The sequence below is a fragment of the Bombina bombina genome, chromosome 1 (genome assembly GCF_027579735.1).
Source record: "Bombina bombina isolate aBomBom1 chromosome 1, aBomBom1.pri, whole genome shotgun sequence".
Lineage (NCBI taxonomy): Eukaryota > Metazoa > Chordata > Amphibia > Anura > Bombinatoridae > Bombina > Bombina bombina.
The window spans coordinates 156,242,662-156,268,353 of record NC_069499.1 but is presented as its reverse complement, the minus strand read 5'-3'; the positions used below and the strand labels follow the sequence as shown (position 1 = coordinate 156,268,353).

General features: G+C 40.3%; 1 protein-coding gene across 1 annotated transcript in view; it reads right to left on the bottom strand.

The window, feature by feature from the left end:
• FUT8 (fucosyltransferase 8) overlaps positions 1-25,692 on the bottom strand; it is a 678,563-nt gene that overhangs the window by 264,822 nt on the left and 388,049 nt on the right. The window contains exon 6 of the mRNA XM_053697682.1: positions 3,743-3,857. Within this exon, the coding sequence (XP_053553657.1) occupies positions 3,743-3,857 (115 nt within the window). The remainder of the gene's footprint in view (positions 1-3,742; positions 3,858-25,692) is intronic.

Genomic DNA, 25,692 nt, shown 5'->3' with positions numbered 1-25,692 from the left:
TGCTAAAAGAGTAACACTTTGAGAAGGGAACCACTCATTATAACTAATACTCATCATGGATACACAATCCTGTACAATTAAGGAACTTATATGTGCAGCTATGTCTCGATTTGAGGAGGAGATGATCGCTACTATACAATGCTGTATATGTGAGACTCCTACTGCAGGCGAAGTCCACCTAATTACAACTAGATATCCGAGATCTGATCTGGATCTTTTGCACCAGAGAGCAACAGTTACAGAGGTAAACAGTTCAGACAGGCCGGCGAGCGGAATAAACGACCCACAGCCTTATACCATAGCCCTACCAATGGTGGAAGTGTGTCAGGGTATTGAGCCCGGGACATTACAGAATGGGACGCAGATGAAAACCTTGATGCACCAACAATCTATGCATACAGTAGACTGGAGCCGTCCGGATTTACTTTACTCTCATGACGCTTGCCAAGTCGAGGTTAATTCGCATCGAGCTGCATAGACTGTAAGTACCCAGAATGTCTGCTCAGGGGATGAAGCATGGAGCTGGCCCGCAGATCCGCCGGCGGAGTTGGTAATACATGCACTGCTTACATCTGTTTTTAAGGCTTCTGTGATTCTCCGTCCTAAACGGCCAAAAGACATACCTTTAACTTTCTCACTGCTGGGATTTTTACCCCACTACTCAAAGCTCGCTCTGTGTGTCACTCGATGCCAAAGACTTAGGAAGATTGTCTACAGTAATGCTACTCTAACAATGGCAATCTGGCATACGATTTTCAAGATACCCGATGATAGACTATACCCCAAGCTTGTGGCAAAGTTGTGGAGGACAGGCATGGGTTAGAGTCGCTGTGCTACGTGTTTGGTGACAGCATGGCTTGATGTGAGAGAACTTTGTAATTTTCCTCTTTCTGGACATTTTGATAAATATATTATACATTTTTATTTACTGTGTGGACGCTGTTTATTACATATCCTATAGCAGAGATTGTATTAATTATATAGGGCGGTTGAATATGGTTTTATAGTTGCTAACAAGTTGAATAGTAATCTCCTCCCCTTATATCAGATTGAATGTCTTTACCCTCATATTGTTATAAACTAACATATGCTATGTGACAGTATTGCAGACATAATTGTATTGTCTAAGATAGGTAAGGTATGTTTTAATTATTTACTGTACGTAGTGATTGTTTGATGCAAATGCATATATAGTATTTTAAGCATGTATTATATGACAGTGAGATGATACTTATCACACAAACTAGGATAGTAGATTATGCTGAGGGTCGGAGAGGTTACAAAGTCATTATGTACTATATGTTGAATTTTATTCATAGCCCCATCTGGTCTAGCAGTGCTCCCACTCTGATCTCCTACGTTTAGTAATTATACCCTCAGCTATGTCTTAAGTTCTATATTTGACAATCCAGCTAATTGGTCTTATAGTTATCTATATCTTTGAGTGTAATAGTTGCCAGTTATAATAGTAAAAATAGAAAGCATGGTGTGTTTCTAATTTGAGATCCAAAAGTGATCTCCTTTGTTGGTATCAACCTCCACTAGTTCGTTATATTTAGTGTGAAGGTCCAAGAGTGGCCTCTCTGATCATTATGGAGGTGATTAGAACATGTGGCATACTAACTGCATAATATGTTTTTTTCTCTTTCTCTCTTATCTAGGAATACATATTGTCGATTATAATGTTATGTCACATGCTGCCTGTATTCCATTACTGTTAACATGCTACCCTATGTAGTATTGAATGTATGCCTTTTATCAAACCTTAAATAAAAATATTAAGTTTAAAAAAAAAAAAAAAAAATGTAACAGAAAAACAAACACTGTAAAATCTGAAGAAGTTATAGAGTATGTGAAAATTGGCTGCTAAATAATGTGAACAAAAAGCAATGCAAAGATGTTTGAGAATTAAGCGAACATCAGAAATTGAATATTAAGAGAGCATTCCCGCCAAAATTGCAATCCACATGAATGCATTTCGGCTTTGAACAGAAGCATTTTTGTAATATACATGCATTAGCAAAAATACTTCTAATAAAAGCTATAGCTGTTTTAAAATTGTATTTAAATATGCACCGTGCACCAGCATTTAAAACACAGCACTTGCTCAGAGACCCTAAGGTGCTTGTACCATCTGTTAATGACGCAATTTGTTAATTGCTGATATGATATAAGCCCCACTGGTGCTCTGAGCAGCTGCAGTATTTAAAATGCTGGTGCACTGAGAATATCTAACTATGCCTCACTAACATGTGCAGAGAAAAATGTTAACACTATAACAGTAGAAGCATTTTTACCACTACATGTATATTGCAAATATGTTTCTATTCAAAGATGTAATTCATCTATGTGCATTTAAATTTTGACTGGAATGTCCCTCTAAAGTCACTTTTTTTTTAATGACATGCATTAAAGGGAAAGTTAAGTCCAAAATAAACTTTCATGGTTCCAATAGGGCATGTAATTCTAAACAACTTTTTAATTTACTGTTATCACCAATTTTGATTTGTTCTTTTGGTATTCTTAGTTGAAAGCTAAACCTAGGTAGGCTCATATGTTAATTTCTTAGACCTTGAAGGCTGCCTCTAATCTAAATGCATTTAGACAGTTTTTCACCACTAGAGGGAGTTAGTTAACATGTATCCTATAGATAACATTGAGCTCACAGACGTCATACCTAGGAGTCAGCACTGTTTGGCTAAAATACAAGTCTGTCAAAAGAAATGAAATAAGGGGGCAGTTTGCAGAGGCTCAAGGTACTCAGAGAGGTAACAGGTATATTATTATAACTGTGTTGGTTATGCAAAACTGGGGAATGGGTAATAAAGGGATTATCTATCTTTTTAAACAACAAATATTCTGGTGTTGACTGTCTCTTTAAACTTTATTTTGAAGATGGATGCTCCTTAGCTGAAAAACAAACATATTTTGTTCTTATGCTTCTGGGGTGATTCAGTGTGCATCATCAGATCTTTGGAAGTTTTCTTTATCAGCTATGTATGCAGTTAGTTTCACACATCATATGTTTTAATATAGCTTTTAACACAATTACATATTTTTCTCTATGAATTATACAGCAGATATTCTTGCAAAATGATAGCAAAAAAAAAAAAAAAAGGTATGACAATTTTTACTGCAACTTCCAGATTTCATAGAATGATTTCTCATTTTTAATTGCAGAAATTAGCAAATAACATACCATTAATCTTCCCTTTATAATGATTACTTAAAACCTAAATGCACTATAGGAGACTTATTCTTACGAAAATACAGGGGCAGAGGAAAATGTTACCAGACCACTCCAAGAGGAATATTTATTAAAGGTATGTCGTATCAGGTCCGACAGACCTCGCTGAATGCGGAGAGCAATAACACTCTCCGTATTCAGCATTGCACCAGCAGCTCTTGTGAGCTGCTGGTGCAACACCGCCCCCTGCAGATTCGCGGCCAATCGGCCGCTAGCAGGGGGTGTCAATCAACCCGATTGCACTCGATCGGGTTGAATTCCGGCGATCTCTGTCCACCTGCTCAGAGCAGGCGGACAGCGTTATGGAGCAATGGTCTTTAGACCGCTGCTTCATAACTGCTGTTTCTGGCGAGTCTGAAGACTCGACAGAAACACAGGCCCTCAAGTTCCATTCGAAGCTTGATAAAAGGGCCTCCAAGTGTTGGTATGAAAAAATGTATCTCATAGAGCATTTAATCTCATCTGAAGAAGGTGTGAAAACAGCAGAGCTTTTACCTGGACATACGAAATCCTCCTTTGTACTAAATCCGTCAAGTCTTTGGCCTCTCTTTCTCGCCAACTTCCTGCGCCATCTGTTTGACTGAGGTAGTAGAGATCTGTCATCACTGATCTGCAAAGAAGACAAAATACTCAGGCCTTTTAATTTACTGCCTAGGATTTGCTCCTGTTAAATGAGTCATATACAGAAGTTAATGGATATGATCAGTTGTTCTCCTACTTGCAGATGCCATTTAAAAACTCATAAAATATGGACAAAATTGATCAAACTGAAAATAAGGAAATTCTCATGTTTATCGCCAAAAAAAACTCACAATTGATATTACCATATTTATAAAGGGTTATGCTCCAATAAAGTTGCAACTTTTCAAATATGTGAACAAATTGACTCATGTTCATTCGCAAGTCTTTAATATATACGAATAAGTTGTCTGGAAATGTCTACTTCTTGTATTAATCTCTATTGGCATTTTAAAATGCTTGCATATAAATAGAATATAATCTTTAAATTATTTTGTTAAGTGTATTGAAACCTGTGCAACGGTTAAATAGCAATATAGTAGTGTCCAACATGTAAGCTACTGAGACTAAAAGTTTGAAGAAATACAAAAGCACTGAGCTCAAGCAAGAAGCAGGTGTATCCTGTGAAACGCGTAAGGCCACACATACTAACTGACCACAAGCGGCATAGGGCTGAAGAGTTTCCAGAGTATTTAGGTTGCTGATGTCCAGTGTGGTAAAGACTTTAGCCTAGTGTTGGACCAAAGATTTTTTTGCAAAACTCGCCGACTGGAAGTGGGGACAGCAAAGCAGGTAGCTGGCACCAAAGCCCCAAAAAATATACTAGAGACCTCTACAGATGAAATAACAAAAATAGTAATAAATATCTCTACTGGCACTGTGTGCTATTTGTGCACTAGTTTAAATTGTGTGTGAATTGAAAATATATTAAATGAAAACTTTACTCTAAGCGTTATTAAAACTGCGTTCAGATTATTTTCCTTCCGCTCATGCTCTTTTTTTCTGTATGGTTTCAGTAATCCTCTTTCTCTGGTGATATTTTCAATTGGAAGGAGCTGCGGAGAAGATTCTAAAAAATGTACTATTGAAGGAAGAACAGCTGCCTGTGGCTACAGATTCTGTCACATTCAGCATGTTAAAAGGTTGAAGACTTCTAAAACAACCTTTTAATAATCCTTTTTTCCCTCTTGCATTAAATGCATTGACTTGGACAAAAAGCCCCATAACCTGTGATATTTTAATTCAGTTTAAATAGATTTCCTCAATTAAAGTTTAATCTTATCAATTGGGGTTGCCAGTTTTTTTTTAACACACACAACCCTCTTCTAAAATGAATAATTTGCTGTTTTGCTAAGTAAATTGTAAGGAATTATGGTTATACTATGAAGGATGTTTAAGAGGTCTCTTCAAGAACACAAAAACTAGATAAAAGTTTTAGCAAGATTCTTTGGGAAAAACCGTGACAAGGGCGACAAGAAGTTGTTAAGTATAAGACAACATTACTAGATATGCAGTGCCATCCAATTATGCTCACATACTGTACAGCATAGACTTAAAGGGACATGAAACCCAACATTTTTCTTTGATTATTCAGATAGTACATGGGATTTTAAACAACTTTCTAATTTACTCTTATGATTTAATTTTCTTCATTCTTGTTATCTTTTGTTTAAAAGCAGGGATGTACAGTAGCTTAGGAGCATGCACATGTCTTCAGCACTATAAAGCAGCAGTTTTGCAAGAATGTAATCCTTATGCAAGAGTACTAGATGGTAGTAATATTTCCTGCCATGTAGTGCTCCAGATACCTACCTAGGTATCTCTTAAAAAAGGAAATTTATGCTTACCTGATAAATTTATTTCTTTTACGATATGACGAGTCCACAGATTTCATCCTTACTTATGGGATTACACCTCCTGGTCAGCAGCAGGAGGCAAAGAGCACCACAGCAGAGCTATATATATATAGCTCCTCCTTTCCCTTCCACTCCAGTCCTTCGACCGAAGTTAGGAAGAGAAAGGAAAAGCCAAGGTGCAGAGGTGACTAAAGTTTAACAAATATAAAAACCTGTCTGAAAAATTGACAGGGCGGGCCGTGGACTCGTCATATCGTAAAATAAATAAATTTATCAGGTAAGCATAAATTTCCTTTTCTTTTACAAGATATGACGAGCCCACGGATTTCATTCTTACTTATGGTATACAATACCAAAGCTATAGGACACGGATGAAAGGGAGGGACAAGACAGGAACCTAAACGGAAGGCACCACTGCTTGAAGAACCTTTCTCCCAAAAACAACCTCGGACGAGGCAAAAGTATCAAATTTGGAAAATTTGGAAAAAGTGTGAAGAGACGACCAAGTTGCAGCCTTGCAAATCTGTTCAACAGAAGCATCATTCTTAAATGCCCATGAGGAAGCCATAGCCCTAGTGGAATGAGCCGTAATTCTCTCAGGAGGCTGCTGTCCAGCAGTCTCATAAACAAGACGGATGATACTCTTCAGCCAAAAAGAAAGAGAGGTAACCGTAGCTTTCTGGCCCCTACGTTTTCCAGAAAAAACAACAAATAATGAAGATGATTGACGAAAATCCTTAGTCACCTGCAAGTAAAACTTCAGGGAACGAACCAAGTCTAAGTTATGTAACAGACGCTCCTTCTTAGGAGGAGGATTAGGACACAAGGAAGGAACAACAATTTCCTGATTAATATTCTTATTAGAAACAACCTTAGGAAGGTAACCAGGTTTGGTACATAAGACCACCTTATCAGAATGGAAGATAAGGAGAATCACATTGTAAAGCTGAAAGCGCAGAAACTCTGCGAGCAGAAGAAATAGCAATCAAAAATAAAACTTTCCAAGATAACAACTTAATATCTATGGAATGCATAGGTTCAAACGGAACCCCTTGAAGAACATTAAGAACTAAATTCAAACTCCAAGGAGGAGCAATTGGTCTAAACACAGGCCTGGTTCTCGTTAGAGCCTGACAAAAAGATTGAACGTCTGGAACATCTGACAGATGTTTGTGTAACAGAATAGACAAAGCAGAGATATGTCCCTTTAAGGAACTTGCTGACAACCCTTTCTCCAAACCTTCTTGGAGAAAAGATAAAATCCTGGGAATCCTAACCCTACTCCATGAGTAGCCCTTGGATTCACACCAATAAAGATATTTACGCCATATCTTATGGTAAATCTTTCTAGTAAAAGGCTTACATGCCTGAATCAAGGTATCAATGACCGAATCAGAGAACCCTCGCTTAGATAAAATCAAGCGTTCAATCTCCAAGCAGTTAGCTGCAGAGAAACTAGATTCGGGTGATGGAAGGGTCCCTGAATGAGAAGGTCCTGCCTCAATGGAAGCTTCCATGGTGGCAGAGAGGACATGTCCACCAGATCTGCATACTAAGTCCTGTGCGGCCACGCAGGAGCGATAAGAATTACCGAAGCCCTCTCCTGTTTGATCTGTGCAATCCCCCAGGGAAGGAGAGCAAACGGTGGAGACACATAAGCTAGGTTGAACGACCAAGGCACTGAGGATTCCTTGACTGGATCCGTATCTTGGGAGCTTGGCATTCTGACGAGACGCCATCAGATCCAATTCCGGTCTGCCCCACCTGAGAATATTGCTGACAGATAACAAGAGTGAGCCTCCGCCCACCGAATTATCTTAGATACTTCTGTCATTGCTAAGGAACTCCTTGTTCCTCCCTGATGATTGATGTAAGTCACAGTCGTGATGTTGTCCGACTGAAACCTGATGAATTTGGCCGAAGCCAACTGAGGCCAAGTCTGAAGCGCATTGAATATAGCTCTTAACTCAAGAATATTGATTGGAAGTAAAGACTCCGACCAAGTCCACACACCCTGAGCCTTCAGGGAATTCCAGACTGCACCCCAACCTTGTAGACTGGCATCCGTTGTCACTATCACCCATGAGGGTCTGCGGAAGCACGTCCCTTGGGACAGATGATCCTGCGACAACTACCAAAGAAGAGAGTCTCTTGTCTCCTGATCCAGATCTATCTGAGGAGAAAAATTTGCATAATCTCCATTCCACTGCTTGAGCATGCACAGTTGTAGAGGTCTGAGATGAAAACGAGCAAACGGAATGATGTCCATTGCCGCCACCATCAATCCAATTACCTCCATGCACTGAGCCACTTAAGGCCGAGCATTGGACTGAAGGGCTCGGCATGTATTCAGAATCTTTAATTTCCTGACCTCCGTCAAGAAGATTTTCATGTATACGGAATCTATTAGAGTTCCCAGGAAAGGAACCCTTGTCTGTGGAATTAGTGAACTATTTTCTAGATTGACCTTCCACCCATGAGTCCTTAGAAAGGACAGAACCATGTCGGTATGAGACTTTGTCAGTTGATAAGACGCCTGGATCAGAATATTGTCCAGATAAGGCGCCACTGCAATACCCCGCGGTCTGAGAACCACCAGCAGAGACCCTAGAACCTTTGTGAAGATCCTGGGTGCCGTGGCCAGCCCGAAGGGCAGAGCCACAAACTGAAAATGTTTGTCCAGAAAGGCAAATCTTAGGAACTGGTGATGGATAGGAATGTGAAGGTATGCATCCTTCAAATCCAAGGTAGTCATATATTGACCCTCCTGGATCAATGGAAGAATTGTCCGAATAGTCTCTATCTTGAAGGATGGGACTCTGAGAAACTTGTTTAGACTCTTGAGATCTAAAATGGGTCGGAACGTTCACTCTTTTTGGGAACCACGAAAAATTTGAGTAAAACCCCTGACCCTGTTCCAGAATTGGAACGGGACAAATTACTCCCAAAGTGGAGAGGTCTTTTACACAACGTAAGAACGCCTCTCTTTTTATCAGGTCTACAGACAATCGTGAAAGAAGGAACCTTCCCCTTGGGAAGGAATTTTTGAACTCCAGTTGATACCCTTGAGACACGATTTCCAGTGTCCAAGGATCCTGAACGTCTCTTATCCAAGCCTGGACAAAGAGAGAAAGTCTGCCCCCTACTAGATCCGGTCCCAGATCGGGGGCCACCCCTTCATCCTGTCTTGGGAGCAGCAGCGGGTTTCTTGGGTTGTTTACCCTTGTTCCAAGCTTGGTTGGGTCTCCAGATGGACTTGGCTTGAGCAAAATTCCCTTCCTGTTTAGCGGAAGAGGCAGAGGGGACTCCCTTGAAATTTCAAAAGGAACGAAAATTACTCTGTCTACCCCTCTGCTTAGAAGTCTCATCCTGAGGTACGAGATGACCCTTACCTCCCGTAATGTCAGAAATGATCTCTTTCAAGTCAGGCCCGAATAGGGTCTTACCTTTGAAAGGAATAGCCAAAAGCTTGGATTTAGAGGACACATCCGCAGACCAAGATTTTAACCATAAGGCTCTGCGTGCTAGAATGGAAAACCCTGCATTCTTAGCCGCCAATTTGGCAATTTGGAAAGCGGCATCCGTAACAAAAGAATTTGCCAGCTTAAGGGCCTTAATTCTATCCTCTAAAGAGGTCTCAGTCTTAAGAGACTCTTAAGAGACTCTTCTAAGGCATCAAACCAAAATGCGGCCGCAGTTGTTAACTGGGACAATGCAGGCCGTCGGTTGTAATAGAAACCCTTGATGAATAAATAGCTTTTTCAGAAGACCCTCCAATTTTTGTCCATAGGGTTTTTGAAAGCACAACTGTCCTCAATAGGGATAGTCCTATGCTTAGCCAGGGTAGATATAACTCCCTCCACCTTAGGGACCGTTTGCCAAGAATCCCGAATGGTGTCAGCTATAGGGTACAGTTTCTTAAAGGTAGGGGAAGGTGAAAATGGAATACCCGGTCTTTCCTATTCCCGTGTAATAATATCTGAAATTCTCTTAGGAACCGGAAAAACATCAGAATAAGAAGGAACCTCTAAGTATTTGTCCATCTTACACAATTTCTCTGGTGGTACCACAATAGAGTCACAATCATCCAGAGTCAGCAAAACCTCCCGCAACAGACGGAGGTGTTCAAGCTTAAATCTGAAGGACATCACGTCCGAATCTGTCTGGGGTAATGCACTTCCTGAATCAGACAATTCCCCTTCAGATAGAGTCTGCCTAACTCCCACTTCAGAGCCCTGGGAGTGTACATCAGAGATCGCCATCAAAAAATCAGAAGTCGCCTGGACCACTCTTCTACTACGTTTGCCTTGCAACACTGGCAACTTAGACAAAACTTCTGTAAGAGTAGATGACATAACTGCCGCCATATCCTGCAGAGTAAATGAGGTGGACGCAGTTGATGGCGCCTGAGCGGGTGTTAAAGGCTGTGACGCTTGGGGAGAAAGTAGCGGCATACCCTGAGTCTCATCAAGCTGAGAAGCATCCTTAGAGCTATTTTCATTAAAGAAAATATGTTCTTTAAACTGTAGGGCCCTCTCAGTACAGGAGGGACAAAATGTAAGAGGGGGTTCCACATTGGCAGCTATGCACATAGAACAAGTCTGTTCCAGTAGGTCAGCCATGTTAAACAGAAAAAACAAGAGCAATATTGGTTGTGTCAGACATATAAAATAACAAAAAAAGTACTGTGACTTTAAATTTGAAAAACGGAACTGTGCCTTTAAATTTTAAAACAATATGCATTTTCCCTGCAAATGTGAAACAATATAAGTTTTCTACTGCAAAAGTATAACAAGTAATATGCAGTTGCTATAACCAGATATATTTACATCGTTAGGTATTATAGTCCTTCTGACTAAAATTAACCCCTGCACCAAACCACAGCTCCGCTGTGGCGCCTACCTCACACCAACAAGATGCCCAAGAATCACTGCCTAAGTCCGCTTGCGAGTAAGTTAAACCAAGCGGACCTAGGAAGCAACAGGAGCTCAGTAATACTCCTCCATTGCAGAGACCAGAATAACAAGTGCGCGGCAAAGCACGAAAACGTAAGCCCCGCCCTTCGTGGGCGGTATAGAGAAAAACCAACGCTGCATGAAAATAATAAATGTCAGGTAAACCCGACTCGTCTAACAGCCAATGTGTCCCTCAAAACAAACTATTGTCTCAAAAATAACAGAATTTATGCTTACCTGATAAATTACTTTCTCCAACGGTGTGTCCGGTCCACGGCGTCATCCATTACTTGTGGGAAATGTTCTCCCCCACAGGGAAAGGCAAGGAGAGCACACAGCAAGAGCTGTCCATATAGCTCCCCTTCTGGCTCCGCCCCCAGTCATTCGACCGATGGTTAGGAGAAAAAGGAGAAACTATAGGGTGCCGTGGTGACTGTAGTGTATAAAGAAAAAAAAATTCAACCTGATTAAAAAAACCAGGGCGGGCCGTGGACCGGACACACCGTTGGAGAAAGTAATTTATCAGGTAAGCATAAATTCTGTTTTCTCCAACATTGGTGTGTCCGGTCCACGGCATCATCCATTACTTGTGGGAACCAATACCAAAGCTTTAGGACACGGATGAAGGGAGGGAGCAAATCAGGTTACCTAAACAGAAGGCACCACGGCTTGCAAAACCTTTCTCCCAAATTTGTAGAATTTGGCAAAAGTGTGCAGAGAAGACCAAGTCGCTGCCTTACATATCTGGTCAACAGAAGCCTCGTTCTTATAGGCCCATGTGGAAGCCACAGCCCTAGTAGAGTGAGCTGTGATACGGTCAGGAGGCTGCCGTCCGGCAGTCTCATAAGCCAAGCGGATAATGCTTTTCAGCCAGAAAGAGAGAGAGGTAGCAGTAGCTTTTTGACCTCTCCTCTTACCAGAGTAAACGACAAACAAGGATGAGGTTTGTCTAAAATCTTTTGTTGCTTCGAAATAGAACTTTAAAGCACGAACAACATCTAAATTGTGTAATAAACGTTCCTTCTTTGAAACTGGATTCGGACACAAAGAAGGAACAACTATTTCCTGGTTGATGTTCTCGTTGGAAACAACTTTTGGAAGAAAACCAGGCTTAGTACGCAAAACAACCTTATCTGAATGGAACACCAGATAGGGTGGATCACACTGCAAAGCAGATAATTCAGAAACTCTTCTAGCAGAAGAAATAGCAACCAAAAACAGAACTTTCCAAGATAGTAACTTAATATCTATGGAATGTAAAGGTTCAAACGGAACCCCTTGAAGAACTGAAAGAACTAAATTTAGACTCCAAGGAGGAGTCATGGGTCTGTAAACAGGCTTGATTCTAACCAAAGCCTGAACAAAAGCTTGTACATCTGGCAAAGCTGCCAGTCGTTTGTGCAACAAGACGGATAATGCAGAAATCTGTCCTTTTAGAGAACTAGCTGACAATCCTTTATCCAAACCTTCTTGGAGAAAGGAGAGAATCTTTGGAATTTTAATCTTACTCCATGAGAATCCTTTGGATTCACACCAACAGATATATTTTTTCCATATTTTATGGTAAATCCTTCTAGTCACAGGTTTTCTGGCTTGGACCAGAGTATCAATCACAGAATTTGAAAACCCACGCTTGGATAAAATCAAGCGTTCAATTTCCAAGCAGTCAGCTGCAGAGAAACTAGATTGGGATGTTCGAATGGACCTTGTACTAGAAGGTCCTGTCTCAAAGGTAGCTTCCATGGTGGAGCCGATGACATATTCACCAGGTCTGCATACCAAGTCCTGCGTGGCCACGCAGGAGCTATCAGAATCACCGAGGCCTTCTCCTGTTTGATCCTGGCTATGAGCCTGGGGAGGAGAGGAAACGGTGGAAACACATATGCTAGGTTGAACGACCAAGGCGCCACTAATGCATCCACTAGAGTCGCCTTGGGATCCCTGGATCTGGACCCGTAGCAAGGAATCTTGAAGTTCTGACGGGACGCCATTAGATCCATGTCTGGAATGCCCCATAATTGGGTTAACTGAACGACGACCTCCGGATGGAGTTCCCACTCCCCCGGATGGAAAGTCTGACGACTCAAATAGTCCGCCTCCCAGTTGTCTACTCCTGGGATGTGAATAGCAGATAGATGGCAGGAGTGATTCTCTGCCCATTGGATTATCTTGGTTACTTCCTTCATCGCTAGGGAACTCTTTGTTCCCCCCTGATGATTGATGTATGCAACAGTCGTTATGTTGTCCGACTGAAATCTTATGAACCTGGCTTCCGCTAGCTGAGGCCAAGCCAGGAGCGCATTGAATATAGCTCTTAGTTCCAAAATGTTTATCGGGAGAAGCGACTCTTCCCGCGACCATAGGCCCTGAGCTTTCAGAGAGTCCCAGACCGCGCCCCACCCCAAGAGGCTGGCGTCGGTCGTGACGATGACCAACTCCGGTCTGCGGAAACTCATTCCCTGAGACAGGTGATCCTGGGTCAACCACCAGAGAAGTGAGTCCCTGGTTACCTGGTCTACTTGAATTTGGGGAGACAAGTCTGCATAGTCCCCATTCCACTGATTGAGCATGCACAGCTGTAATGGTCTTAGATGAATTCGAGCAAAAGGAACCACATCCATTGCTGCGACCATTAGTCCTATTACTTCCATGCATTGAGCTATGGAGGGTTGAGGAATAGAGTGAAGAACTCGACAAGCTTTTAGAAGCTTTGTCTTTCTGACGTCTGTGAGAAAGATCTTCATTTCCACAGAATCTATTATTGTTCCCAGAAAAGGAACCCTTGTGGACGGTGACAGTGAACTTTTTTCTATGTTCACTTTCCACCCGTGAGATCTGAGAAAAGCCAACACAATGTCTGTATGAGCCCTCGCTTTGGAAAGAGACGACGCTTGGATTAGGATGTCGCCTAGATAAGGTGCTACAGCGATGCCCCTCGGTCTTAGGACCGCTAGAAGGGACCCTAGCACCTTTGTGAAAATTCTGGGAGCGGTGGCTAAACCGAATGGAAGAGCCACAAACTGGTAATGTCTGTCCAGAAAGGCGAACCTCAGGAACTGATGATGAGATTTGTGGATTGGGATATGCAGATACGCATCCTTCAGATCCACGGTAGTCAAAAATTGACCCTGCTGGATTGTTGGTAAGATTGTCCGAATGGTTTCCATCTTGAAGGATGGAACTCTGAGGAACTTGTTTAATATCTTTAAATCCAGAATTGGCCTGAAAGTTCCCTCTTTTTTGGGAACCACAAACAGGTTTGAGTAAAACCCTAGACCTTGTTCCCCGGAGGGGACTGGGTTTATCACTCCCATCTTTGATAGGTCTCTTACACAATGTAAGAATGCCTGTTTCTTTATCTGGTCTGAAGATAAGCGAGACAGGTGGAACCTTCCCTTTGGAGGAAGTCCCTTGAATTCTAACAGGTATCCCTTGGAAACTATCTCTAGTGCCCAGGGATCCAGAACATCTCTTGCCCAAGCCTGAGCGAAGAGAGATAGTCTGCCCCCTACCAGATCCGGTCCCGGATCGGGGGCTATCCCTTCATGCTGTCTTGGTAGCAGCAGCAGGTTTCTTGGTTTGTTTACCCTTGTTCCAGCCTTGCATGGGCTTCCAAGCGGGTTTGGGCTGGGCCGCGTTACCTTCTTGTCTAGCGGCAGTGGAGTTATTAGCTGGTCCGTTCCTGAAATTGCGAAAGGAACGAAAATTAGACTTGTTCTTAGCCTTAAAAGGCCTATCCTGTGGGAGGGCATGGCCCTTACCCCCAGTGATGTCTGAAATAATTTCCTTCAATTCCGGCCCAAAAAGGGTCTTACCCTTGAAAGGAATATTCAGTAACTTAGTCTTGGACGACACGTCTGCCGACCAGGATTTTAGCCAAAGCGCCCTCCGCGCTACTATAGCAAAACCTGAGTTTTTCGCCGCCAAATTTCGTTATTTGAAAGGCGGCATCCAATATAAAGGAATTAGCTAACTTTAATGCGTGAATTCTGTCCATGACTTCTTCATAGGAAGTCTCTTTCTGGAGCGACCTTTCTAGTTCTTCGAACCAAAAGGACGCCGCTGAAGTGACAGTAATAACACACGTAGCTGGTTGAAGGATGAACCCTTGCTGAACAAAAATCTTTTTAAGCAATCCTTCCAATTTTTTATCCATATGATCTTTGAAAGCGCAGCTGTCCTCTATAGGAATAGTTGTGCGCTTCGCTAGTGTTGAAACAGCTCCCTCAACCTTCGGGACCGTTTGCCATGCGTCCCTTCTAGGGTCTACTATGGAAAACATTTTCTTAAATATAGGAGGTGGGGCAAAGGGTACACTCCTTTTCCACTATGTTCGCTACCCTCTTAGGTATTGGAAAAGCGTCATCGTGCACTGGGACCTCTAAAAATTTGTCCAATTTGCACAACTTCTCTGGTACTACCATGGAATCACAGACATCCAGAGTAGCTAATACCTCCTTAAGCAAAGCGCGGAGATGTTCTAGCTTAAACTTAAATGCCACTAGATCAGGTTCTGCCTGTTGAGAAATATTTCCTGAGTCTGAAATTTCACCCTCAGACAGCCCTTCCCTCACAGCCAATTCCGATTGATGTGAGGGTAAAATAGATAAGGCATCGTCAGCGTCTGATTGTTCATCCTTTTTATCTGTATTTAAAACTGAACAATCACGCTTTCTCTGAAAAACTGGCAGTTTGGATAAAAGATTTGCTATAGAATTATCCACTACTGCTGATAATTGTTGCATAGAAATAAGCACTGGCGCGCTAGGTGTCGCCTGCGCGGGCAAAGCTGGTGAAGACACAGAAGGAGAGGATGTAGAGCTATCCCCACTACCTTCATTAGATAAATCATCTTGGGCAACATTATGAAAAATAACAGAGCTGTCCTGATTTTGTTTGGACGCTATGGCGCAATTATCACAAACACTCGAAGGGGGAACCACATTTGTCTCTATACACACAGAACATAGGTTATCTGATGGAACAGACATGTTAAACAGATTTAGGCAGGCAAACAATGCAATAAAAACTATTTTAAACAAAAACGTTACTGTCTCTTTAAATAATAAAATGACACATTTATTTCTGAATGTTCAAAAAACTATGAAGGCAATATCCGATTTTTCTGAAATTTGGACCCCAGTGTCTTAATGCTTAGAAAGTATTGCACAGCAAATATGGAGACTCTAGCTCTTAAAACAAGCAAACCGTAGCTAATTGTTGGATTTAACCGTTTTTACACACCACAATCCCAGCTACAGCCTTGCTGCAGCTTTTTACCTTCCTTAGGGGTCAACATTCACAGACAAAAGCCTTTTGGAGTCACTTTCTGAACCACAGGACCCTCTCACATGAATCTGCATGCACTGCCTTGAAATTCAACTGCACAGCTGAAGTGCCAAAATGAGGCTTCCTCCCTCAGCACACTAGAGTGAAGGGGCCTTCCTGACTAGATTTAGGTGTCTAAAACAAGCCAGATCAATAAAAAACGTTCCCAAGTGTATGTGAGCTTATAAAATATTTCAAATGGTATAATATTGTAATAAAAACCAATCGATTTAGCCCCTAACAGTGTCTACCAGCATAAAAAACAAAAAGGGGAAGCCTGTTATTTTTTTTGCTGAGGTGAAAGAAAAATGGCTTACCGTTTCCCCTGAGGGGAAAAATGACTGTCATCTAGCATTAGCCTGTGTTGTTAGAAGGAGACTAGTCATACCTGAAGCAGATGAGTCTGCAAACTGTTACCCCCAACTGAAGTTCTCTTGTTTCAACAGTCCTGCGTGGTAACAGTAATGGATTTTAGTTACTTGTGCTAAAATCATAGCCCTCTTAAACAGAAATCTTCATCACTTTTCTGTTATAGAGTAAATAGTACAAGCCAGCACTATTTTAAAATAACAAACTCTTGATAGAAGAATAAAAAACTACAACTAACACCACAAACTCCTCGCCATCCCCGTGGTAGATGCTACTTGTTCAGAGCGGCAAGGAGAATGACTGGGGGGCGGAGCCAGAGGGGGAGCTATATGGACAGCTCTTGCTGTGTGCTCTCCTTGCCTTTCCCTGTGGGGGAGAACATTTCCCACAAGTAATGGATGACGCCGTGGACCGGACACACCAATGTTGGAGAAAAAGGTATAATGAACCCTTTTTACACAATCTTTCTCCAGCGTCAGCCTGCTTATAAGCGTTACCGTTTCTGACCCCTTAACGAAAAAAACGGATCACATAAGTACACCAACCCACTGCCTATTATGTAAATAATATAAGAAGGGAAACAGATAGGGGAATAAAACTTTATTATGCAAGTTAGTTACCCCACTTGTGTTGCAGTGGCTAACGTCCAGTCTGTTCTGAACTACACTCTCCCCAGAAAACACAAAGAGAAAAAGACTGTAAATACCGTAGTGCTGATCTGAACCTGTCCCACAGAAAGAAGAGGTCTCTTTACATCACCTCCTGTAGGTCTGTGGGGACAAATAGGGCCTTATGTGACATCTTATAAGACCATCAGCAGGGCAGCACCAGCATGGGGAGTGAAGTGATAATGTAGAAAACTCCTCAGTTCCCATTGCTGAAACTTCTGATGCTCCACCCTGAGAAAAATAGTACTCACTGGCACCATTTGAAAATAATAAACTCTTGATTGAAGAATCTAAACTAACACCTCACTTTACCTCTTCCTATCACTAACACAGGCAAAGAGAATGACTGGGGTGGGAGGGAAGGGAGGAGCTATATATATGCTCTGCTGTGGTGCTCTTTGCCTCCTCCTGCTGACCAGGAGGCGTAATCCCATAAGGATGAAATCCGTGGACTCGTCATATCTTCTAAAAGAAAAAGAATAACATCGGAACAAAGCAAATATAATAATAGAAGAAAATTGGAAACAGTTTTTTAAATGGTATGCTCTGTCTGAATTACCAAATTTTGGGTTTCATAGCCCTTAAAGTATGGTGATACCACCATATTAACATGTACGCATTCATTTGTAGAGTTTGCAAAAAATATCTTTTCAATGTGTTTTTAAAATGATGTAGGCAAAGACACCCCCCAGCTACAGGGAGGGTAGCTGGTATATATCCTTTTGGAATAGAAGCTTATAAGAGTGTGTCAGGGTGCATCTAATGAGTATGTTATGTCTTACAAGTATAACACTTTCTGGAGTGAACTGGAAATATGGTAATCATATTGAGCCCATTTTTTGTTTAAATCAGCTATCCTTGCTATCAGCTAATCATTGCATCCTTGTACATAAAAACGCTGTAATTGTTCAATTCAGGCTTACAGACCTTGTATTTGTGCTTAACTTCAAACCTAGGCTGCTAAGGTACTCAATTGTCAATAGAAATAGTATAGGAGACAATGGTCACTCCTGCCTTCTAACCAACTTTAATCAGCATGAACAATTATAAGTAGCACAGAATTTAAGTGTGTCACAGGCATTTTTACATAAATGTCCATATGTTTAAAAGGTAGAAAATTTTGCCTCAAATATCTCAGTGGAACATTGTAAGAAGCTGCAGGACAAGCATATCTATTTATCTATCTTATAATATTTATTTCCAAATTCACCCGGACCCAGACTTTTTTTTTGATAATTGATTCGAGAAATGTACATCCAATTTTCTAGCTGTTTGAGTGCTCATTTGTGTCAACTGTGCTTCTCATTTATACGGATACATTTCTTGGAGTCTTTCTTTCGAACATTGTTTATAAAAAAATATTTTTTTTTTACCTGATATGCAAGTAGATTACGAGTTTTGTGCTAAAGAGGGTGGGAAAGAAATGCCAAAAAAGTTGCGTTATTTCACTCTCCATAGCGCTGCCATTACGAGTTACTGAAAAGCCTCTTTGTGCGTGCGACGATATGGTGGCGTAAAGCTCCATACCACACAAAATCCAAGGAATGCTTTGACGTGCTTGTGTATGCTTTCCTCCATAGACATCAATGGGGAGAGAGTGTTAGAAACAAAACTAACACCTGAAGTGCGGAATGAAAAATCTCTGTAACGCAGCCCCATTGATGTCTATGGGGAAAAAAACACCCTAACATAAACCCCAAGTCTAAACACCCCTAATCAACCGCCCCCGACATCGTCGACACCTAAATAAATTTATCAACCACTAATATACAGCCCCCAACATCGCCAACACTAATAAAAGTTATTAACCCCTATTCCGCCACTCCTCGTCATCGCCGTCACTATAATAAAGTTATTAACCCCTATTCCGCAGCTCTCCGACACTATAATTAAGCTATTAACTCCTAATCCGCTGCTCCCCAACATCGCTGACACTATAATAAAGCTATTAACCCCTAATCCGCCACTCCCCGACACTATAATAAAGCTATTAACCCCTAATCCCCCGCTCCCCGACATCACCGCCACTATAATAAAGTTATTAACCCCTAAACCTCCAGCCTCCCACATCGCCGCCACTAAATAAACCTATTATCCCCTAAACTGCCAGCCCCCTTACATTGCAAAGCACTAAATTAAACTATTAACCCCTAAACCTAACACCCCCCCTAACTTTAAATTAAAATTACAATATAACTATCTTAAAATAAATATAAACTTACCTGTGAAATAAAAAAAAAAAACTAAGTTTACACTATAAATTAACCTTACATAACTATTCTAATAAAATTTAAAAAATTACCAATTACAAAAAATCTAAATTACAAATTTAAAAAAAAACTAACACTACGAACAAAAATAAAAAATCTAAAATTACAAAAAATAATAAATACTAAATTACGAAAAATAAAAAACACTAAGCTTACAAAAAAACGAAATTATCAAAAATTAAAAACAATTACACAATTACAGTCCTATAAAAATAAAAAGCACCCCAAAAATAAAAACACCCCTAGCCTACAATAAACTACCAATAGCCCTTAAAGGGGCAGTAAACTTACAAACTAATGTTATATAATTCTGCACATAATGCAGAATTATATAACATTAGCTTACCGGCAAGCTTTATACATCAGGTTTTTCCACAGCGCATCCGGCAACACTGTCTAGTCACAGTGTGCCCGGTCGCGCCATCAAAAAATCAATGTAGCTCGCTCCTGCTACTAGCCCAGAGCGGGAGCAAGGTACATTAATTTTAATGGCGCGACTGGGCCCACTGTGACTAGACAGTGTTGCCAGATGCACTGTGGAAAAACCAGACCTGCTCAGTAGAACAAAGAGCAGCGTTCTGGTAAAAGGAGCTTTTACTTATAATTTCTTTGCAATTATTTAATGTATAAAGCTGCCGGTAAGCTATGTGCAGGATTATATAATATTAGTTTGTAAGTTTACTGTCCCTTTAAAAGGGCCTTTTGTAGGACATTGCCCTAAGTTAAAAAGCTCTTATACCTGTAAAAAATACAAAGTCCCCCCAACAGTAAAACCCACCAACCAACCAACCCCCCAAAATAAAAAAACCTAACTCTAAAAAATCCTAAACTACCCATTGCCCCTAAAGGGGCATTTGGATGGGCATTGCCCTTAAAAGGGCATTCAGCTCTTTTTCATTGCCCTTAAAAGGGCATTCAGCTCTAAAAAAAAAACAAAAAAACCTCACAGAATATCTACTCACTGTTCCTGAAGTCAGGACATTCATCTACAGGCGGCGATATCTTCATCCATTCCGTGGGTGTCTTCTATCTTCATTCTGGGGGTGCGGGGCGGAGCCATCCTGGAAGCTGAAGACATCCTGCGCGGAGCGTCCTCTTCATACGGTCACCGCCGTATAAAAAGGACGCTCCGTGCAGGATGTCTTCGGCTTCCAGGATGGCTCTGCGACGCACCGCCCGGGATGAAGATAGAAGACGCCCCAGGGATGAATAAAGATATCGCCGCCTGGATGGAGATGGATGTCCGGACAATGAAAAAGAGCTGAATGCCCTTTTAAGGCAATGCCCATACAAATGCTCCTTTAGGGGCAATGGGTAGCTTAGGTTTTTTTTAGAGTTAGTTTTTCTTATTTTGGGGAGTTTGTTCGGTGGTGGGTTTTAATGTTGGGGGGACTTGACTTTGCTATTGGTAGTTTATTGTAGGCTAGGGGGTGTTTTTATTTTGGGGGGCTTTCTTATTTTTATAGGGCTATTAGATTAGGTGTAATTGTTTTTTTTTTATAATTTCATTTATTATTTTTTGTAAGCTTAGTGTTTTTTATTTTTCATAATTTAGTGTTTACTATTTTTTGTAATTTTAGATTTTTTTAAAAAATTTTCGTAGTGTTAGTTTTTTAAAATTTGTCATTTAGATTTTTTAATTAGTAGTATTTTTTTTATTTTATTAGAATAGTAATGATAGGTTAATTTATAGTTTAATGTTAGGTTTATTTTTATTTCACAGGTACGTTTTTATTCATTTTAAGATAGTAATATTGTAATTTAAAGTTAGGGGGTGTTAGGTTTAGGGGTTAATAGTTTAATTTAGCGTTTTGATATGTGGGGGCCCGGTGGTTTAGGGGTTAATAGGTTTATTTAGTGACTGCGATGTGGGGGGCCAGAGGTTTAGGGATTAATAGGTTTATTTAGTGGTGGTGATGTGGGAGGCCGGAGGTTTAGGGGTTAATAATTTTATTATAGTGGCGGCGATGTCGGGGAGCGGCGGATTAAAGGTTATTAGCTTTATTATAGTGTCGGCGATGTCGGGCGGTGGTTTAATATAGGTTTAATATAGTGTTTGCGATGCAGGAGGGTGGCGGTTTAGGGGTTAATAGGTAGTTTATGGGTGTTTGTGTATTTTGTAACAGTTTAGTTATGAGTTTTGTGAAACATTTTTGATTCACAAAACTCATAACTACTGCTCTCAGATGGCGGTATGGATCGTGTCAGTATAGGCTGTAACTCAAGCATTTTAGCCTCAACAGACAACCTGTAATAGTGGTGCTATGAAAATCCCACGCAAAAACGTCATTTTTTTAAATGCGGAATGGACGTTGTGTTACAGGCTAAAATGCTTGCTGTATAGCAATACCGACACGACTCGTAATATGTGTTACTGGCCATTACGATGGAATTGCCATTTTTTCAGCGTTAAAAGCCGTAACGCAAAACTCGTAATCTACCTGAAATTAATTTACTACTCGGAAATACCTTCCCTGCCACTAGGGGGAGGCAAAGACTCCCAAACCCAAGAAGCTCTTTATAATCCCTCCCACCTATATGGTAGGTAGTCTGACGAATAGTGAAGCAAAAAGGAAGAAAAAGAAATAAAGAGCAACAAATATAGGAGTTGGAGGAAAAGATGTGCCATAACAAGGAAGCATCACCAAAAACAGTGTAGGGTCTCGTAAAATATTACCACCATGAAAGAAATTCATTTATCAGGTAAGTATAAATTATGTTTTATTTCATAAAGGTGGTAAGAGTCCATGATCCATTACTCCTAGGAACCAATACCAAAGCTGTGTAGAGTCCACTAGTAATAAAAGGATAGGATGGGATAAGAAACATCTTTTTCCATAAGGAAACTAAATCGACAACCCTAAAAATGAAGTACATATATTTTTTTATTTTTCTATGCACTTAAAAACAACCAACAGTCAAAATTACAGAGAAACAGTCTGAAGGACCTTTCTACCAAAAGCTGCCTCAGAAGATGTGAAAACATCAAAATGGTAGGATTTAGTTGAAGTATGCAAAGAAGACCAAGTAGCTAGCTTTCAAATCTGGTTAACAGAAGCTTAATTCTTGAAAGAAGTAGCTACTGATCTAGTAGAGTGGGCAGTAATCAAATAAGGAGGAGTCTGACATACCTTCAAGTAAGCTTCATGAATCAAATGCTTTAACTAAGAAGCCAAAGAAACTGCAGAAGCTTTCTAACCTAGTTTAGAACCAAACAAAATAAAAAAACTTAGAAGTTTGTCGAAATCCTTGGTAATATTGATATAATACTTCAAGGTTCTAACCATATCCAGATTGTGAAGGAATTCCTAGGATTAATAAAAGAGAAACCCATTTAATGAGAAAGAAGCTATAAGTTTTTAAACATTTATAGTGCTGAATGAATACTTTGATCATGAATCAATATACATGCTTTAAACATCAATACACTTTATTTTAATGTGGTAAATAAAGCTGACAAACTTTTATAGCATGAGCACTGGGAAAAAAATCACAACTGAACCATTTCCCTCTGATATGGTAGTAAATATATTGGTGAGAATTTCTGTGTTTATTACAAAGCCCTATACAAACTTTTTCTTTAATAAAGGTGTCCACATCCATTACTCCTTCCCTACCACTAGGAGGAGGCAAAGATTCCCAAACCTTAAGAGCTCTATATAACCCTCCCCACCTCTATGGTAGTGTTATCTTTGCCTCCACTGGAGGAAGGTGAAGAATGGTGATGTGCAGATGATTTCTTCATTGAGCGGGTTCTCAGACTGAGATGAGGACCATTTCCCCTCAGACTCCAGTGTTTGTCAAGAGGGAAGTTTAAGGAGTTTAGTGTGTCTTATTTTTTATTTCTAATGAAAATGTGTCACTTTCCTCCCAAGGATGCCGCAGGGACTTGTCTTTTGCCTCATCATATCGGGTCTACAGTTAACTCCTATACTATATCCTCTGCTGATATGTTTTCAGTACAGGATTGTTTTTCCTGCTATTATACATATTGTAAGGGTGTTTAAGGTAAGTGTTTTTTATTTAATTTTAACACTCGTTTTAAAACCAATACCTGGCATGTAAGGGGCTCTATATTGGGCTAACCTCCTAGGTATTAGTTATTTCAGTTTTTGTAAACATTAAAGTTTTTAAGTAAAAAGAAGCTGATGTTTCTGAACACCTTTCTACCTATTCTACCTATATTAAGTGTGTTAATTGTAAGCAGGCTGGGGTTTAAACTCCTTCATACTTACGTGAGCTCTGCCTTAATGTTTTGATGCATTTAACCCAATCTAATGCTGCACTTGCTTCCAAAGGTACTCCTGTTCCTTCTGTTAATTACATGAAGGTCCAGCTAACATTGCTCCTAGCATTAAGGAATTTAATAAAGCTGCAGTGTCTGAAATGTTGGAAGTTATTCCGCCTTCAAGTAAACTTTAAAGGTCAGTACAAGATATGCCTTCTACTTCTAGCAATATTCCTGTTTCTCATGATACTAACGAGGCTTCCGAGGGTGAGGTTTTTTTCTGATGATCAGGGGCCTCTCCCTGATTCAGAGCCTGCTTCTTCCTCTTCTTTGTTTGATACTAATCACATTCTTTATTAAAGGAGGTTTTGATTACTTTAGAAATTAAAGAAGTTTCTGTTACTGAACAAGGATCTACCAGTTGTTTAGATTCTTATTATAAACCTGCTAAGGATTCTTCTGAGGTTTATCCAGTGGCTGATGCTGTGGCTGGGATTATTTCTAAAGAATGGTCTAAATATGGTAAGTTTAATGTATCCTCTTCCTGCTTCTAATATTGAGCTTTGGGAAACTGTCCCTTTTTGGTTTACATAAATGTCCTAATTCCTTTATTGGAGATGCTAAAAAATCTAAGGGTAAATTTAAAGCTTCTAAAAGTTTTTGTTACTTTCAATAGAATAAGGAGCAAAAATCTGATTCCTCCTCAACTAAGCAGGGTCCCGCAGGTTGGAAAACTCTAACTGGAACAGACCTAAGCAGGCCAAAAAGTCCATTCCTGCTCCCAAGTCCACATGAAGGTGCAGCCCCAATCCAGATTCTCTGGTAGGAGGGAGTAGGTAAAGTCTCTTTCAGGAGGCTTGGTTTCGGAAAGTGTCAGATTCTTGGAATCTGAATATAATTTCCAAAGGTTATTGGAAAGGTTTCATGGTAAGACCTCCCAGAGGAAGGTTTCTTTTGTCAAATGTTCAAAAACAAAAAATTTTTGGAAAGCTAAGCCTTTTCTTCAGTCTTGGATCTAGAAACCATAACATGATAGTAATCTGTTCCTCTGCAGGAACAGGTAAAAAGATTGTATTCAAATCTCTTTATTGTTCCCAAGAAAGAAGGAACCTACAGAACAGTTTTGGATCTAAAGGCTCTGAACAAGTTCCGACCTTCAAAATGGAGACTATTCGGTCCATTCTGACTTTCATTCTGCCCTATACTACTTAAGCTACTTAGAATGTCTACATATTTGTGCTACTGTTAATTAAAAAAAAATCCTCTGGTTTATCACCTTTATGCAGGGTAATTATTATTGGTAGATTACTATTTAGGCCCACACCCACAATAATAAGCAACAAGGCTCATATAATCCACTTCAGAGTTTCTAATCAATCTTTGCTTAGATAACTAAACTCCCTGCTAACTGTATATGTATACTATTTAACAACTGTCTCATATCCACTGCTCCTTTTTAATCAATCCTTTAGCAGAATCCTAGAGCTCCACTCTATCTGATTCTTAGTATTCCTTCTGCACTTCTGAGGGTCAATGTGCAAAGAGGGGAATAATACTATGGTACTGCAATGTTCTGCCTTCCTTCTTGATTATGCCCGACTACTAGCAGCCTGCTTCTTGCTTATATTACCTGTCACCTTAAGGATAAATTCCAGGTTTGGCCTAAAACCAGGTGTTGAGCCACCAGTCTGTACCATAAACCTCTATGAACATAAGAAAAAATGCTGAAGTCTAAGCAACGCTATGTACCCAGAGAAGCGTAAGAGGTAGAAAGTCATATGTAAAAGATGGGAGGCAGAAGCACTGCAGCTGTTTGAGCATAAAATTCAGAGTAATTGGAAGCTGCAATGAAATAACACGCTATCACTCATTCAGCGGCAGTCCCCAACACAGCCACAGTGTTAGTATATCTGTGGCACAGTAGTGGCTATACACACAAAAAATAAAACACACTCACAAATTAATTAAATACAATTAACTAAATTTAATAAAAATAGGAAAAGTATCTAATGAGGAGACACACCCAGAGACACTTACTGCCCACTTCTAAAGCTTTCTGATGACAACAGGGAAGGGTGGACATCGTAGACATTAAAATTAACAGGAAATTTCAGAGCAGAGCTACAGCATTAAATACTATACTCAAAATAAATAGAAACCAAAATTATCACAATAGTAAAAAGATGGTTCTATAGGAGAAGTGAAAGCCTTCTGGAAGTGTTTAACATACTTAACATGGGCAAAAGACAATA